The sequence below is a fragment of the Lissotriton vulgaris genome, unplaced genomic scaffold (genome assembly GCF_964263255.1).
Source record: "Lissotriton vulgaris unplaced genomic scaffold, aLisVul1.2 SCAFFOLD_829, whole genome shotgun sequence".
Taxonomy (NCBI): Eukaryota; Metazoa; Chordata; class Amphibia; order Caudata; family Salamandridae; genus Lissotriton; species Lissotriton vulgaris.
The window spans coordinates 34,534-53,375 of record NW_028248543.1 but is presented as its reverse complement, the minus strand read 5'-3'; the positions used below and the strand labels follow the sequence as shown (position 1 = coordinate 53,375).

At 42.1% G+C, this 18,842-nt stretch overlaps 1 protein-coding gene across 4 annotated transcripts in view; it reads left to right on the top strand.

The window, feature by feature from the left end:
- The window catches only part of LOC147664064 (uncharacterized), a 392,091-nt gene that overhangs the window by 355,283 nt on the left and 17,966 nt on the right, over positions 1-18,842 (top strand). For 3 of the 4 annotated variants that reach the window (XM_086950007.1, XM_086950006.1, XM_086950005.1), the window contains 2 exons: positions 2,848-4,124; positions 10,928-11,055. In XM_086950007.1, the coding sequence (XP_086806133.1) occupies positions 2,848-4,124; positions 10,928-11,055 (1,405 nt within the window). The remainder of the gene's footprint in view (positions 1-2,847; positions 4,125-10,927; positions 11,056-18,842) is intronic. The other variant, XM_086950008.1, reaches the window with a different exon arrangement.

Genomic DNA, 18,842 nt, shown 5'->3' with positions numbered 1-18,842 from the left:
ATGCTTTTCAAGGTTTAAGATTGTGCACTCTTGCTTCTCTGAATTGAGGCGGGGGTGTGTTCTTACTGCTAACTTGAAATTCAAACCGCAAAAGTACTGACTGAAATATAGCGCATTGGAGGGGATTACTGAATTCTTGCCAATAGACAATAAGGTTCTAAAACCAAATGTAATGATGAATTTATAAGGATACTGGAAATCAAATGTGGAAATGCTTGCTATATGTAACCCCTGGTTGACGGGGTAAGACCATTCAAAGAATTTTTATAAAGTATTTTTCTAATCTGGTGTAGTGTCATTTTTAGTGGATGGGCGCTTTTTGCACACAATGTGATGAAGTGACCAGTCATGACTGTCTGTGAAATTCCCAAAAATGGAAATTGATTATCCTTTCACACTTTTTGCACACAATGTGATGAAGGTTAGTTCCTGAGACCCACTGGAGGGTTGTTTTTAGTAATGAAAGTTTGCAGCGAAGCAACCCCTAACGCAGGATTAAAATTAACTCACATGCACTACGGATACCAGAATCCACAGGAACTAATCACCTGTTTTCACTTGAGAAAATAAATGTTGTTTAAAATTGAGGTGCATTTGGGTTCTGTTGCGGAAGCTGCTACAACTGCCTTTGACAAAGAAGCTAGGGGGCTTTGAAACGCGTAATACGCATCAATTCAGCTACCTACTTGCCAGTCCCCCTAAAGGAAAGGTTTAATACCGGCCTGCGGCGGAGTGCGTCCCAAGCACAGGTCAAGTTTGAATTGCATGTATATAGTGTCAAGGCATACGTCTACAGAGTTAGATATAGAACATCTATACTAACCCATCAATATTTTGTTTCTCAATATTTTTGTGATGATATTGTGGCCATCTGATATTCTATACTCAATATTCCATATCTTCACTGGCAGAAATGCCCCTGCCTGAAATGTTGACATTTTATTACATTTTAATTAAATGCATGAGAAGTAGAGTACAGATTTACATCCCCACCCATAACGTTGAGTTTGGAAATAAAAAGTAAAAAATTACATAAATGGGCCCTAAAGGCTGATGCATTTTAGTGCACACCACTGTGTGACATTAGAACAGGGAAGCAGCGTTGTAACCCTAGCACCCCCGATAATCCGACTGTGTAACTAATGAAAGCAAGCTTTCTCAGAAACTCAGATCAGGGCAAAACTGTGACTGCAACATCTGAGTGGATAAAAATGTTAAAGAGATGCAAATACTGTATAGCCCATCTCAATTTCCCATTTACAGTGGAAATTATTATTAGGCCTTAATTATGGAGTAGATATTGTCAAACCACATCTAAAGTATTGCTATATCCATGCTGCGCTTTCACTGTTGCCCATAGTTGATTTTAATTTGCTAGCTAAGGAAATACATATTTTTTAGGGATTCAAAGTGAAGAAAGCCCTAGAAGCGTTCAAAATGATCACCTAAATGATAAGAGTTGAGGATTTAACTATGTGTATCACTGCAGTAATGGTGCACGTTTTAAACAAAAAAACTCAAACAATCAGCAGTGCCTGACGCGTTTCGGGTCTTCCACCCTTCATCATTGGCTGTCTGCTCCCCAATGACTGCCAGCATACAGTCCTTCCAGTCTTTATCCCAAATGTATTAACATCATAATCAATCACAGGTGAGTACCTTTTATACAGATGCATTGTGGGTCTGCATGTCCGCAAATAACACCCCAGTGGGCTGGTAGCAGTACAATAGGGAAAATAAAGCGATCATGGGTGTGCCCCTTGAGTCTTTCCGCAATATACCATATGCCAAAGTTGTCCCGCTGCACTGAACAGCAGTCCAGCAGCGGAGCCGTTACAATCAACGGCAGTGCGCTTCACGGCCAGACCAGCCGTTAAATATGCATGTTCCACAGTTGCACCCAAGGCAAAGCGCACTCACTGTTCGGCATGCTCGCGGTTCAAAAAGCAAGGCACACTCGGCGTCAGCAGTGCCTGACATGTTTCGGGTCTTCCACCCTTCATCATAGGCTGTCTATATATAGTGTCAAGGCGTACGTCTACAGAGTTAGATATAGAAAATTTATACTCACCCATCAATATTTTGTTTCTCAATATTTTTGTTATGATATTGTGGCCACCTGATATTCTATACTCAATATTCCATATCTCCACCGGCAGAAATGCCCCTGCCTTAAATGTTGACATTTTAATTAAATGCATGAGCAGTAGAGTACAGATTTTCATCCCCACCAATAACGTTGAGGTTGGAAATAAAAAGTAAAAAATTACATATATGGGCCCTAAAGGCTGATGCATTTTAGTGCACACCACTGTGTGACATTAGAACAGGGAAGCAGCGTTGTAACCCTAGCACCCTAGATAATCCGACTATGTAACTAATGAAAGCAAGCATTCTCATAAACTCAGATCAGGGCAAAACTGTGACTGCAACATCTGGGTGGATAAAAATGTTAAAGAGATGCAAATACTGTAGCCCATCTCAATTTCCCATTTACAGTGGAAATTATTATTAGACCTTAATTATGGAGTAGATATTGCCAAACCACATCTAAAGTATTGCTATATCCATGCTGCGCTTTCACTATTGCCCATAGTTGATTTTAATTTGCTAGCTAAGGAAATACATATTTTTTAGGGATTCAAAGTGAAGAAAGCCCTAGAAGCGTTCAAAATGATCACCTACATGATAAGAGTTGAGGATTTAACTATGTGTATCACTGCAGTAATGGTGCACGTTTTAAACAAAAAAACTCAAACAATGTTAGCTAAGTTGTTTTTTTCAACCAATCAAAATCATTTAAAATCCGATATAACTGGAAGATGTTGTATCTTTCTTTTATCACAGGTAGCACGTCTAAAACCCAGAGTATATCTTTGCCAGTTTCCACGAATTCTTCAATTTCTAGTTCGCAATCACCTTCTTTTCAACAAGTTGGAGAAAAAGATTCCAGCGAAAGTTCTACAAGCCAAAGAATGTCCTTAGACTTTGATAGTTCTTCGTCAACATTTTCCAGCAAAACATTACAATATGTTGAAGGAATTATATCTAGTAGAGGTGTAAGATCACCATCCAATCAAACAAAAGAATATGATTTGAAAAGCTCCAATCACCAACCTGGAATCAAAAGTCGCAAATCATATAAAACTTCTACCATAAATCACTCAAGTATGAAAAATACCGCTGCTAAAAGGTATTCAAACTCTGTACCAGTACCAAGGCCATTTAGTGCACCTCCATTTAGTCAAGAACAGATTGAAAACTATGCCAACAAATCCGCTGAGAAACAAACCCTGCAGACAATTATATCGACTGACATTCATAGTCAAACAGGAAGAGCACATACTGGGGACTTTCAAAAAGAGAGCTATGCGTGTAAAGCAACTGAAAAGAAAAACTGTACAGAGGAAGGTCAGAAAAGAATCAACAAGGGAAGGAAAGTGGATAAAGGTGATGCACTTAAAAGTGAAAAACCAAATACAAAATCTGTTACAATCCTGCCTGAAAATAAACACCTGCAGAAAATCCCTTTGGTAACTGAGGAAGTATGCCATGTTGTTGAAGAGACAGAATCTAACAAAAGTAGAATTGTTTGCCGAGCAGAAGATGGCAAAGGTGAAAATGGTATCCTAGAGAATGAAATTGTATGGACCCACCACTCGGACACTCAACACGAAGCGTCCATCCCTGATATCACATGCAGAATGCCCCTCCCTCTGTATAACATTTTTATCAACATGGTAAGAGACATGGCACCTTATTCGGATGTATCAGATACAAGCAGTAAAAGTAATAATTCAAAAATTGAAAATACTCTGGGAGATTCAAATCCTAGTCCCTGTAATGGAACTGTAGAAGACAATAAGATTGATTCACGCCTGACACCAACCTTTAATCGATCATTGGAACAGGAAACAACAAACTGTTTGTCCCAGCAGAGACACAACAAACATGAGATTGGTCCAGGAAACAGTAATGCTGCTTCTGATTCAGCGTGTAAAGAACACACTCACTCAAATTCAGATGAGTTGAGTTTATCAGAAACCAAGGAGCTTGGATTCTCAATTTCTTCTACTTCAGATTCTCTACATTCATTCAATTCTCAGAATGATTATGAAGAAAGGGTAAGACACTGATGCTATTTTATTTACTTTACGTGTCACACCATCATGTTAAAAAATAGCTAAGAATGTTTCCAGACTCTTTTGTCTGTATTTTATGTTTACACATCAAACTCTACAAAAATGTTGCTGTTGTATAATATTCTAATGCAGTGCTTCTCAAACATTTTAGAACCACAGGCCACTTTTTAGAATGACAAACATTTGCGACTCACCTAGCTTTAATGGACATGAGGTGGGGGGTTTTAAATGTAACTAAAGTATCCTGCGGTAGCTCAGTGTCATTTACAGACAGTAAATTTTATACTGAAATGCCCCCTAAATGTGCACAACCAGTTTTACTGATTAAATTATATTGCACAGAAATGATAATTCGTGAAAATCGGGTTTCAGTGAATATTAATAATTTGAGCATCACTAAGGAAATATCTTAATATTTTTGTTCTTATTAAAATCGTTGTTTCGATCACACAGAATTACAAGTGCTTCTTTTTTTGTGCTTTCTGTTGATTGTGTACAGTTTCTTTACAGGAATTTACATCTTGTGTGTTACAAAAAAATACTTCTTATAGCCTTTTCATTCACGCCTCCTCTACCCAGCAAGATTGTTACATAAATCACTTTACCTTCCTTCCTCTGACTACTGAGAGGAATTTGTAAACAGCAATCCCCTTGTTAAAAAAATAATCAGCAATTTGTCAGAAGTCATAGTCTGACATTTGACCTCTGTTTTTGAAGTGCAGTGCGAACTGAAAGGCATCTTTATTTATTGCTTGGATTTTCTCGACCCACCAAAAATCGGCTCTCGATCAACCAGTGGGTCACGAATCAACAGTTTGGGAAACACTGATCTAATGTAACCCTTGAGACTTTGATACTAATTGAGCTACTGCTGTAAGGTATTCAGGATTCTGCACTGTGACTAATGCACCCCAAAGCCGTCAAGCTCATTGCATAGCTAGTGTAATGCAACTTTACAAAGTATGTCAGTGTGTCCACTGTACCAGGCAACGTCCTGCATTGTTAGGGTACTTGACTTTTTCTAGAAAAGAGTCAACCAATTCAATCATCTCTTGTGGGGAAAATCAAATTCTGCTGAACATTGTTATGAGGTGGGATGTATTAACCCCTCCCCTGCTGGTGACGGAATCACTCCGTCATCAGCCGCGGTCGCGCTGTGCTGATGACGGAGCGGTTCCGTCACGGCCCGCTCGGAACGCCAGCGCGGCGCGGATTCCGCGCCTGCGCTGAGCGTTCCATTGAGCGGGCGGGGCCATGACGGAACCGCTCCGTCATGAGCACAGCCCAACCGCGGCTGGTGACGGAGAAGTTCCGTCATCAGCATGCGCCCGCCGCGCGCCCCCCCGCCCCCTTAGCACTGTGGCGGAATAGCCGCCGCAGTGAAGGGGTTAAAGCTGTAAAATAAAAAGGCAAGCTTGTAGCTTAATACACTGCACAGTATTTCTGGTGCCTCTAGTTTGACTGGATTGATTGAGTGCTATTTATTAGAAGCAGTAATGCTGAAGTTCAGAGAGTGTCAGCACGATTCATGGTCTGCATCAACATTTAAGAGAGTTCTGCATTGGTCAGACTTCAGCCAAAAGTATAATCCTTCTAAGCTAGCAAGGAGATTAAACTCCTTAATTTGCAATTGTTGCCCACTCTAATGTCAACATTTGCAATGATGTTTTTATTCTGAGATTACAAAACAGGTCCTCACGACCTAGCTTCAAATTTGTCACCATGACTGGATTTAAATTCATAGGGCCAGATGTACGAAGCATTTTACTGGATGCAAACGCCACATCGGACCGTTTGCGACTGGTAAAATGCTATTTGGCATGTACCAACCCTATTTTGCAAACCGGTGACCTATTATCGACTCCAAAATAGGGTTTGCAAGTCACTATTTGGAAGGGGCATATTGAGGGCGTCTCTTCCTAATAGCGAGTTCAATAGAATGTAGGAATGTTTTTTAGCTGGGAATGTGGTTTAAAACGTTCACAGTTACCACCAACTGCAAGTTGATGGTAAACCATTCGCAAATGTAACCTTTGTTGATGGGGGCGCCAACATTTTTTTATAGCCTGCCCTTAAAAAAGGAAAAAAAAACATTTAATTTTTTTCTTTTAAATGCATTCCGTTTTCCTTGGGTTTTCTTTTAAATGCATTCCGTTTTCCTTGGGTTGCATTTGAAAAAAAAAAACAAGTTGTTTTATTGAAAAAGCAAACACATACATGACGGTCTGCTGTCCCCAGCAGGCCACCATCCCCGTGTTTTTGCCCATTCCCAATGGGCCGCAAATTGTGACCTGCCTCATGAATATTGATGAGGCAGGTCCCTTGTAACCCATTTGGGAATTGCTAATGTGTTTGAGACGCATTAGTACATTTCATTTTGTGAGTCTCTAATTGCGAGTCACAAAAAATTGTAATTAGAGACTCGCAAATGAAATGTTCGTACATCTGGCCCATAAACCCTTACTATTTAGAACATTTTTACTTTACAAAGAATACAATCTGAAGAAAATTACAGTCCAACACTTATCTAATGAACAACACATTAAGAATGATAAATACAATATGTTCTTCTTTGCCCTTTGGAAACATGCACAGAAGGATAAAAGTCTGTATAATGCTAATGTGAAAAGTCTCACTTCGCCTTGCTTGACAGTGACTGTTTCTACATTTTGGCTAATCAGACAATGACTTTGACACCACTGCATCAAGTCCAGAAGACTGTATTACCTGTTCTGCTGTGCAGACATCCTTTAAATAGAGATCCAAAACTCCTGAACCCTTTACAAACCTTTTTACATTTTATCCCATAGGTGATGTGTATGTATTCAGATTGCATTCTTACCCATATTGAAGTCTCTTTATCTAATGATTTTTTGTGAGCCGTGTTGTCTCAAATGAGCCAGAAATATGCCTATCCCCATACAATTGCTATTTACAAGCTGGCTTGGCTGCACATAAAAATGGATGAACATTTACATTGGTTTTCTTTTATGCACATAACTATTTGTCCTCTCTTCTATCTCATCTGCTGATGAGTTGTTGTCCCATTTTCTCATGCGTCCTCTTTTCTCAGCAGTTATCAAAATTGTCATTGTATTGCTAATGTATATTTAAATGTATATTTAAAGATTAAACGCTGTTCATCGTTACTGGGTATCTTCAAAATACAGACCAACCCGACCACCACCCTTCAAGGCACCCTCATCTACAGACCCCCTGGACCTGTAGATGACCTTTCTCTGACTCCATCACCGACATCATCATCCCACAAGCCATCATCTCCACCGACTGCACCTTGCTGGGAGACCTCAACTTCTACCTCAACAACTTCCAAGAGCCCAACTCCTCCCCTCTCCTAGACAACCTCCTCAACATCGGACTCAAACAGATTGTACCAGACCCCAGGCACTCACCAGGACACACCCTCGACCCCATCTTCACAGCAGGAAACTCCATCACCTTCGGCCACACCTCGGAACTCCCTTGAACAGACCATCGTTGCATCCACTTCTCTTTCAAAACCAACAACATCCACAAACGTCCACACCAGCTCCAACGCAGGAATTGGAATAAGATCCCCAACAACCGGCTCACCGCCACCTTCAGCAGCTTCGCTCCACCGCCATGGAGGACAACCCAGCCACCGTCGCCCAAACCTTGCACAGTTGGCTCACCAACCGCGTCAACACTATCGCCCTCCTCAAGAAAACTACCAAACTACACGCTAAAAGAGCCAGCTGGTTCTCCGTCAAACTCTGAGAATTGAGACAAACCTGCAGACGCCTCGAAAATATATGGAGGAACTCCAAAACCACAGCAGACCTTGACAACTTCAAAGAAGCCCACCATGAGCTCATCAGATACACAAGGAAGAAAGCACTCCAGGACAGAATCTCCGCCCACGCACACAACAGCAAGGAACTCTTCAGCATCATCAAAGAGTTCGCCCAACAATGAGACAACAGACATCCCTCCTCCCAGGACCTCTGCGACAGACTCAGCCCCTTCTTCCACCACAAAATCAGGACCATCTATAACAACTTTGACAACGACAACATACACACGGAATCTACACCCACCATTCCCTACACCACGCAGCCTACACTCGACTTCTGGACAGCCATCTCCATCGCTGACACCCTGAAGACAATGACGTCAGCCCACTCTGGGGCCCCCACGGACCCCTGCCCCCACCACATCTACCACAGAGCTGCCGACATCATCGTCCCAGAGCTTCGCTGAATCATCAACCACTCCTTCAAGACCGCCTCCTTCCCCTACTGGAAACACGCTGAGATCAACCCTCTCCTGAAAAAATCCTCAGCGGACCTCACCGACCTCAAAAACTTCAGACCAATCTCCTTACTCCTGTACCCAGCAAAAGTCATCTAAAAAGCTGTCAACAGCCAGCTCGCCTCCTACATAGAAGAAAACATCCTCAACTCCTCCCAGTCCAGTTTCAGGAAAAACCACAGCACTGAAACCACCCTTCTCGCTGCAACAGATGTGATCCGCTCCCTCCTTGACAGAGTAGAGACTGTGGCCCTCATCCACCTGGACCTCTCCGCAGCCTTCAACAATGTAGCTCACCGCACCCTAGCCCGCAGACTACACAATGCGGGAATCTAGAACAAGGCCCTCGACTGGATCCGCTCATTCCTATCCGGCAGAATGAAGAGGGTCAGACTTCAACCCTTTCTCTCGGATCCCACACTGACCACCTACGAAGTTCCCCAAGGATCCTCTATCAGTCCCAGCCTGTTCAACGTCTACTTGGCCCAGCTCGCACCCATCGTCAGATCCCACAAACTCAACATTGTACCCTACGCAGACTACACCTAACTCATTCTCTCACTATAAAATGAACCCAACATCTCCAAACACAACTTATAGGAAGGAATGGAAGCTGGCACCAGGTGGATGAAGAACAGCTGCCTACAACTCAACTCGGACAAAACTGAAGTACTCATCATGGGCCACACCCTGATGCCTGGAATGACACCTGGTGGCACCGCCCTCTGGGTCCCTCCCTCCCCCACTGAACACGCATGCAACCTCTGTATCATCCTGGACTCTGAACTCAAAATGGACCACCAAATCAACACTGTATTCTCCTCCTCCTGTTTACACACCCTCCATCTCCTATGAAAGACCTTCAACTGGATTTGTATCGAGCACAGGAAAACTGTCATCTATGCCCTCATCAGCAGCAGACCGGACTACGGCAACACACTGTACTCCGGGATCAACAAGAACCTCAGCCGAAAACTTTAGAACGCCTCTGCCAGACTAGTCCTCAACCTACCTCGTCACTGCCACGTCACCCAATGCCTGCAGACACTACACCGGACCTGCCTACATGAATCACCGCCTCTCGTTCCACGCACCCCAAAGATCCCTCAGCTCAGCCCAGCTCTCCCTTGCTATGGTGCCAGGCATCAAGAAGACCAGACAGGAGGTGTTCCTTCTCATTTCATGCGGCCAAGGCATGGAACACCCTCCCTTTCCACCTCCGACAGACACCAACACTCTCACTGAATCAGAGTTAACATCTGAGAGCTGCACTTTTTTGATCAAACAAAGTGTACCTGCTATTTTGTTCTATGTTGAGTGTATTACTGTATGTGTTTTAGACGATTTATTTTACTTTGGGAGACCGAAAGGTCAGAACGAATAAAATGGTGTTTCTTGGTCTCCATTCGATACAAAGTCATTAATTTTAGCGAATAACATTTTGAATGGTATCTGCTGAATATGTACAATTTTATTTCTATTAGAATACCTTGGTGATAAAATGTTGCAAAGGCAAATTGCTGTAATATACTGCATAATTTGCTCTTGATCGATTTTTATGCTGCTTAAACCAGCCAATCTGTACCATGATTTGATATTGTATTGCTACATATTTCCTATCATATTGATTATATGGAATAAAGCACTGTACATAAAAAATGTTTTTTCAAGTCACATTTGGGTTCTGTGAAATTACGAACTGAACTTGTATACTACTTTGTTTCCTGTTTGATCATTCGTAAATTTTTATATCTTTATAGTGGATGGAAAAGGTTAATTCATGGTAAATATATACAGTGGCGGTTTCCACAAACAAAACGTGGTGGGCTGGGTGGTGGGGCAGGTGAAGGGAGCATGGGGGGATTAATAATAATTAAAAATAAAAAGGAAGACTTACCTGAAGCCTCCCGCGTAACACCTCGGTGTTCTTCATGGTCGCAGCAGACACTGGAACCGCCCCGCGCTGCTCTCAATCTATGAGAGCAGCGCAGGGATTGGCCTGAGTGGGCTGGTTTGATGCTCTGCTTAGGCACAGTGAGTCTGTGCTGTTTCTCCAACCTGGCTGTTCAATACTGCTGGTTTGGAGAAACCTAAGTGCGCATGTGTGTTTGGCCAGCCTAAGACGGCCGGCCAAACACATATGGACACTTAGAAGTGCTCAAACCAGTCCTACTGCCCCCTCTCAAGGCCCGCCCCTCCCTACACACTCTGGCTCAGCCAGCAGGTGAAAAATAAAGCGATGATGAATATCATTTTATTTTTCATCTGCTGGCTCCGAGGCAGTGGGCAATGATCCTCCGCCATTGCGTAGGAGCCGCTCCTGAATATATTGTCACTTATTGTAGTGGTCCACAATAAAATTGATCGCCTAAAATCATGTAAATACAAATGTTGCAAAGTTTCTCTTTAGGTTTACACGTGAAAACTACGAAGACAACTATTTCAACCTAGGGACTTTAAAATAAATAATACAATATTTTTCTTTATCCTAGATGGGTTTAGATGAAGATAATGAATACTCCGATTCCAGTGGTCTATTTTACAGTGCGGTGGATTGCATCAAGACCAACAATTGCCACCTGCTTGAAACACTTTGCCACGATAACTTTTCTCTTTTGAGGTATTATCACAAATGGTTGTGTTTTATAAATTGGAAACATCATTCAACAGTACATCGTGCAAATGTTCAGATATTTGCATTAGTGCACTTAGCATCACTGCTGTGGTGAACACGAGGAAACTACCCCCGCGAGACAGTCAGCTTAAAAAAATGCTACTGGCTGTGCTCTGAGACCCACTTTTGATCTTACTAATGACTCCCAGTCCCACCACACCCACGTTTTTCCCTGCCTCGCTCTAGTATTTGGTCAGTACACCAGTGCCAAAGGTCAATTTCCACTGGAATTTCTGTATCTTGACGTTTTTGAGTGAGAATCTCAATTCTAGGTCTTTATTATGTACATTTCGGAAAAGGCTGATATTTTGTACTGGCATACAGGAATTCTAATTCGAAAAATGGGGGGGGGGGGGCGAGTACATTTCTACCTAACCAGAATTCTAACTAACTTGGATTCTATGGTATCAGTAGGACTTTCATAGATTTCTGTTATAATGTCAAATTCAGCCTTCAGTCCACTTCTGCAGATTATCCTGATTTGACACTGCTTGACTAGAGAAAATTAGGGAAGGCGTGAGTAGTGGTCAGCAGTACATTGGTATGCTGACAGGGGAATAGGCGGTGAAGCCAGTCAATGATGTATCTCATTGATCCCTTAAAGTCTTTCAGGGCATGTAAGTCAGATTCAGGCCATTAACATTCGTTGCTGAACAACTCAGTGATCCAAAATGAATTCATTTTTGCACTGACCATTGCGTGAGCTCATATTGTTTGTTCGCATGTTTCATAATATATGAATACATGGTGTAATAGTAGTAAAGTCTTCATGATGTGGATATCATAAATAGAACATTAAAATCATGAACAATTTAAAAGAAAGATAAAAACTGGCTTATATAACATGGGAAAAAGTGACGCACCGCTGGCGCAAGAGGCTTGTAAAGAAGCCCCAGAGTACGTTGCCAATAACTCAACTGTAGTCCAAGCGAGCACAATTCAGGCCGCGTTCAGAGACTAACCACTCCTGAGGCGAGATAGCCGGGAGACGGAACGGATTTTAAAGCTTACTTTTAAAATTGTCGTGTTGAGATAAATTGTTGCACTATTTAGTAAATGTGATTTTCAAACTTTGAAAAATTGTTGCACAATCCCCCAGAGCACTCCCCCGCCTCACCTGCTGAGAAACGCCCCGCGCTGCCGATTTCAGGGCTGCGGCGGGTCGGAGTTCTTGGCGCCAAAAATCAGAGCGAGCACAAGCCACGCCCACCGACGCAGGCCACGCCCTCTCCCACCCCACTAGAAAATGTGCCCTCCACAAACGCGCAGCGGACGCGCGCAGCGGGCGCGACGAAGGCGCGCCTAAGGCACGCCCGTCTGCGCCAAGACCGGGCCCAGGGCCATACCTCCTGGCCAAAACGACCCCGATAAAAGACTATGGAAATACTCCAGCCAGGAACTACGAGGACTGAGACCAAACTTCACATGTGCTCAGAAATTGCCACACAAAGAAAGTAAGAAATGTCTGTCATGCCCACTTACATTCGACTTTCTTTCCGTTAAAAACATGGATAAATCCGGGATACCGAAATACAGAAACTATATTCTGAAAATCGGATTGATCAATGCCAGATCATTGGTCAAGCATAATATATTGACATCCGAACAGATGAACAAAAAATTGATATACTATTCGTTACCGAAACATGGGCAGACGAGGCATCAGATGCTGATCTGGCCTTAGCTATTCCGGAAGGATACTCCTTCTCCAGAGTCGACAGAAAAATAAAACGAGGGGGAGGTTTAGCGATCATAACAAAAGAAGACCTTAGAATTAAAATCTCAGATAAAGGTAACACCTCAGACAGCGAAACATTAACCTTCCAAATAAAGATTACAAACAATTACACGTTTAACGGAATACTAATATACAGACCACCTAGTGCAAAAACCCCCTTAATCGACCTGCTAAGCCCTTTCCTTGAATCTAGTGTGACATGTCCAGATTATACCATCCTAGGTGATTTCAATCTACATCTAGAGAAAAAATCAGACCCTAAGATAGCAGCATTTATTGATGCAATGGCAAACTTCGACTTGAAACAGAAAGTACATCTAGAAACTCATAACGCCGGACATACATTAGACGGTATTTTCACATCTTGTCAGAGCCTCAATAAAATTGACACTCTCCCAATCCCATGGTCAGACCACAAACTAGTAAGATTCACTCTGGAAGTTAAAGAGGACACTGGAAGACCAGTGGAACTTATCAAGCAAGTAACCCATCGTGACTGGTCTAAAATTGACAACTAGGCATTCATAGAAAAACTCCAAACATCCCATCCCACTTTTAACGACAATAGTAATATAGCCTGCAAACAATTCAATGATTGGATAGACAAGGCAATCAATTCGACAGTCCCTCTCAAAAAAAGGCTACTTTGAAAAGAAAAACCCCATCACAACCATGGTTCTCAGAAGCTCTAAAAACACAAAAACAAACGTGTAGAAGAGCAGAGAAAAAGTGGAGAACTAACTACGATGCCCACCTCAGACAAGAATACAAAGATACCTTAAACAGATACAAAAAGCTAATAATAGAAGAAAAAAGTAAATACTTCATTAAGAAGATTAACGAGTCAAAAAACTCCAGCAAAACCCTTTTTGACACTGTCAAAAAACTATCAAAATTTGAAAACAATAACCCAGAAGCACTGTCATCAAACTTCTGCAATATACTAGGGGACTTCTTTGTTAATAAAGTCTCATCAGTATACGACTCCTTCAAAAATCAGAGTACTGAAACAATAGAAAAGGACACATCACACCCAAAAAATCCAGTAATCCAACAAGATCAAACATCAGCTTTTAGATTCACACCCCCTACAGCTGAGCAGATCCAGAAAGAAATCCACACTACCAATTCAGGTAGACCAACGGACCCTTGTCCACCCAGAATCATGCAGGTCTGTTCCATACAACTAAGCCTAGTACTGGAAAAATTATTCTCTAAAATTATCAATACCAATATCTTCCCAGACAACTGGAAAATGATATCTATCAGGCCACTGCTAAAGAAACCTAATCTAGACTGCGAAAATCCCAACAACTACAGACCCATAGCCAGGATCCCTTTTGCCGCAAACATCTTGGAGAAACTGTTAAACAAACAGCTATCTCAACATCTGATGGACGGAGATTGGCTGGACCATTCTCAGTTCGGTTTCCGGGTAGAACATGGGACGGAGACAGCCCTGATCACAGCAGTGGAGGAACTTAGGCAAATAATGGACAACGGATCGAAGGCCACTCTGATACTACTCGACCTATCAGCGGCCTTCGATACGGTCAGCCACGAAATCCTTATAAAGCAGTTAAAAACAGCAAACATACATGACTCAGCATGCGCTCTTACAGCCTCCTACCTAGAGAACAGAACCTTCTCAGTAGAATCAGGAGAAGCGAAATACAATCTGTTCAGCCTACCATGCGGAGTCCCACAGGGCTCATCAATGAGCCCCACTCTTTTTAATTTATATGTAGCTCCACTCGCACAGATAATAAGGAACAACGGCTTCACCCCTATATCTTACGCCGACGACACCCAAATTGTGGTGTCAGTAAGTAAGGAGGTACAAGTCACAGCAGAAAAATTCCAACGCTGCATGGCAGAAATCAGCCAATGGATGAAAATGAACTGCTTAAAATTGAACGGTGACAAGAGTGAAGTCATGATACTAGGAGGAGACACAAACATATGGTCCCCCTTATGGTGGCCTAAAGATATGGGAAGATGCCCAGAGTCGTCAGAAAAGGTGAAAAACCTAGGGATCATGTTAGACACTAACCTTTCTTTCGACGCTCAAGCAAGCAAATTAGCTTCATCACTCTGGTACATCTTAAAAATGATTAAAAAGATTCTACCTTACATACCGTATGACTCACGCAAGACAGTGGTGACAGCACTGGCCTTGTCCAGACTGGACTACGGGAACGGCCTATATGCCGGAGCAAGGAAGAAAATCCTACTTAAGCTACAACGCCTGCAGAACGCAGCAGCTAGGCTGATACTAGAAATACCAAAGTTCGAAAAAGTAAGCCATAAACTAAAGAGCCTGCATTGGCTCCCAATTGTAAGCAGGATACAATTTAAATCACTATGCTTGGCATACAAAGCAATAAACGGAACTGGATCACAATTTCTAAGAACACATCTGCAACTATATGAGCCAAACAGACTTCTCAGATCCAGCCAAATGAAACTCATGAGGGTCCCTAGATTGAGAAGAACTAACTGGGGCGGAAGAAGCTTCCTGGTACACACGGCAAAAACATGGAACCAACTACCACTAGACATAAAAACCAGTCCATCCCTGAAATCTTTCAGAAAGGAAGTTAAAACATGGCTTTTCGCTAAACAGCTCTAGTCATACATCTTTAATGAGCCAGTGGTATATCTCAGCGCCAAGACGCCCTCGGGCAATCGCGCGCTATACAAATAGATAAATCAAATCAAATCAAATCAAGTGGTACTGCCAACATACAAAAACAATTTTGTATGTTGCCAGTATATATTGGACTAGAGTCAAGAGGTATCCTATTTTACAAAAAATATTTTAAAAAATCATCACACCTAAGGCTGCAAATTATACAAAATGTGCTATTTATAAAACGAAGAAGATGGTTAAGTGGCCTGTTTTTCCTTCATGTACCACTTTTAGGTAGCAGGTAAGGTTGAGCAGCCTTCCCACTGTGGACTCCTTGTCCACCTCCTTGCACCATGGCCCGGTTATCTCTTTTTAACAAGTTCAAGCGACACAAACAGGAAGGGCGATGACGGATAGGACCTTACCCGGTACTCTAGCAATTTGTGGTGGTGAGATGTGGGTGTCCTAAATGGTGCAGCACTCTTTCTTGCCACCAGCGGAGGCAGTAGTAACAGCAGAGATGGTTCCTTTCCTAAGTATTTTATGCCTGGACCTGCACAAGATTTCCCACCTCCCAGACCATTTAACTAACTCTCAGCTGGTGGCCCACTAGTGGAAAAGTATTAGAGAAGGATGATGGAGGAAGCAGGCAAGCATCTTGCTGAAAGGACCAAAGTGAAGATCACAGGGGGGTGGCTTGTCCTCAATGTGGAAATTCAACGCATATGATAAGGACAACTGCAAAACTGTACAAATATCTTCAAATGCTTTATCTCTAGCATGAAACACATTCTCTCTGTAAAATCCGCTTTTCACACACAAACCTTGGGAATAGTAGAGTTTTTAATGCACTTACCTACACTTACAACAAACAGCATGTGCCCTGTGGGGAAACAGGGCCGGACTAGAAACCATCGACAGCCTAATCAAAAATCTTCAAATCGTTTTTTTTTTTTTTGTTTGTTTTTTTTCCCCGAAGTCCAATGATTACGCTGTTTGGAAATCATTTTCTTTTACGTTTGTATACCCAATAGGGCGTTTCGATACAGGATTGGGTATTTGACTGCAGCATACTACCCTGATGGTTATCTTGATGTGGTGCTGTGGGAGCATATTGAAGTACTGATGGGCGAACCACCTCGTAACATCCAATGCCTATACCAGTTTATCTGTGACAGTACACTTATCTCTACGCACTACTACTCAGATACCAAGGGCGTGAATGAGGACAGAAATTTTTTTTAACAAAAAATCTTCAAATCTGTCCACAATGCAGGAGGCCCTAACTTGAATCGAGTCATTGTTAGGTCATAGAGGCCTAGCCTTCAATGACAGCAGCCCATGAGCATGCAGTCTACACAGTAGATGGCAGAGTGACAAGGTCAGACCCTTTGCGGAATAACAGCAAATGTTGGTGAATTCCAACAAAGTGATGGTCGTGTGGCCACTCACCACTTTAGCACATTACGTTTTCCTGACCATCGTTATGACCATATGCAGCATTACACCAACAAATAGTAGCAATGGGTCTAACACACTCATTAGTAGTTATTTGTTTATACTACTATTTTCGCACTCTTTTTATGATTTGGGAGTGAAGAGGTACACATTAAAGTTTTTCACCCCTTCACTATCCAATTTTATCTGCTGATACACACTCTTCACTTTATGATTTTTCACGTCGCTTGCACTGCTATTCAGTTGGAACCCGACACCCTTACATATCACATATATCACTGGGACTCACAGGCTAGATTAGGCGTATACATCTGCCACTCCACTGTGGATATACAGTCTTTCCTTCATGGAGTGAAGGATCCCAGATGATGAAGGGCGTTCTCGGTCGATACTGATGGGAATGTTTTCATAAAGAATGAATACCCTAGGTGTGATTTCATTGGTCCTGTTGACAAGTTGAGTTGGTTCCACCTTCTTCACACAGATACTTAGTTTTCTTTTGCTTGACCCATTGCTACTATTTGTTGGTGTAACTGTTATGGTAGGGGCAGTAGCATTGTCTGGTCGTTAAACATCCCCTAGGACCCTCCTTCCCCTTCTTGTGTTCACATATGCAGCATTATCCACAACTACTTTTTTTGGTGTCACTAACAAATTCAGAGCAATGAGATTAATCTCAAATGTTATGCATGTGAAAGCGGCACCTCAAAATGCTAAAAATGCCTTAGAAACTCACCTGTTACTTTCTTCAGGCAGATACTGAGATTTTTTTAATTCATGCAAGTCTGACTTGCACAGAGAAGTATTTTGCGATTTACGCATCTTATCTGTACTCTGATGGAAAATGTTTCAATTCCTGAGGTGTAATTAAGTACATTCAGTGGAGTTGTTGTGTCACATTTTGCTGTATAGCATGTAATATGTGTTATCACATACATCAAATAATAAAATAATCCTCAAAGTAACAGTCAGTTTTACTGTTTTGCGAGTCCATCAAGGCAATTCACTTATGTATGTTTAAGAAATGACAAATGTTTATTGCAGTCTCACTACAAACAGCTCCAGCTATCTGTCTAGAGACCGCATTGTATACCACACTCCACAAAACCAATTATTGCTCAAGATTAGATGGCTTTCTTGTCAAACTCAGTTGCCGTGCTCCTATTTGTTGATTTCCTCCCTTTATATGTTTGCTCCACCCACAGGAGCTCATTGGTTTCACCATCTGTAGGTTCCTGATTCTGCCTGCTTTAAGCACAGCATTGCAACATGTAGGTCTAAACAAACATCTATACCGCCATTTAGTGCCACTGACTGGTCACTAGAAGAACAACAGAAATGTGGAAGATACATCATCGTTCTCGACAGACTACTATAAACAAGCATTAGCAATGCCAATCGGTCTTGCTTTTTTGTATAGGTAGGGCCACTGGACTTATGCAATTCTGGATCCACAGCATTTTTCGTATTAGTATAGATTTGCCGCATAACCCACATTTAGCTTCATAATCTGGAGAATATAACAAAAACAAATTTTGTTTCTAGCTGAAAGGTTCAAAAGTCACGAAAACGCAACAAGTGTTGCTGTGCAGTGGAAAGCCTGCTGCAAAGCTGGACTGGTCACCTTTCTGTTGATTATTACTATATTTTTGTGTTAAATTGGTACTAATGACGTGCAACCAATGCCCAGGCAGTGTCAACAAGCATAAAAATGTAAAAGTAATGAAGTAATACCATCATAAATATGCCGCACTACATGGCATAATTTGCCTTTACTTGCCACATAATGTACTCAAGCCTGAAGCATAACTTGGTCCATCCCTGCTGCATAATTCCAGTGGCCCTGTGTATAGGTGAGGCCGATTGCCATTGCCAATGCTTGTTGATCACGAGGGTGCCAACCAG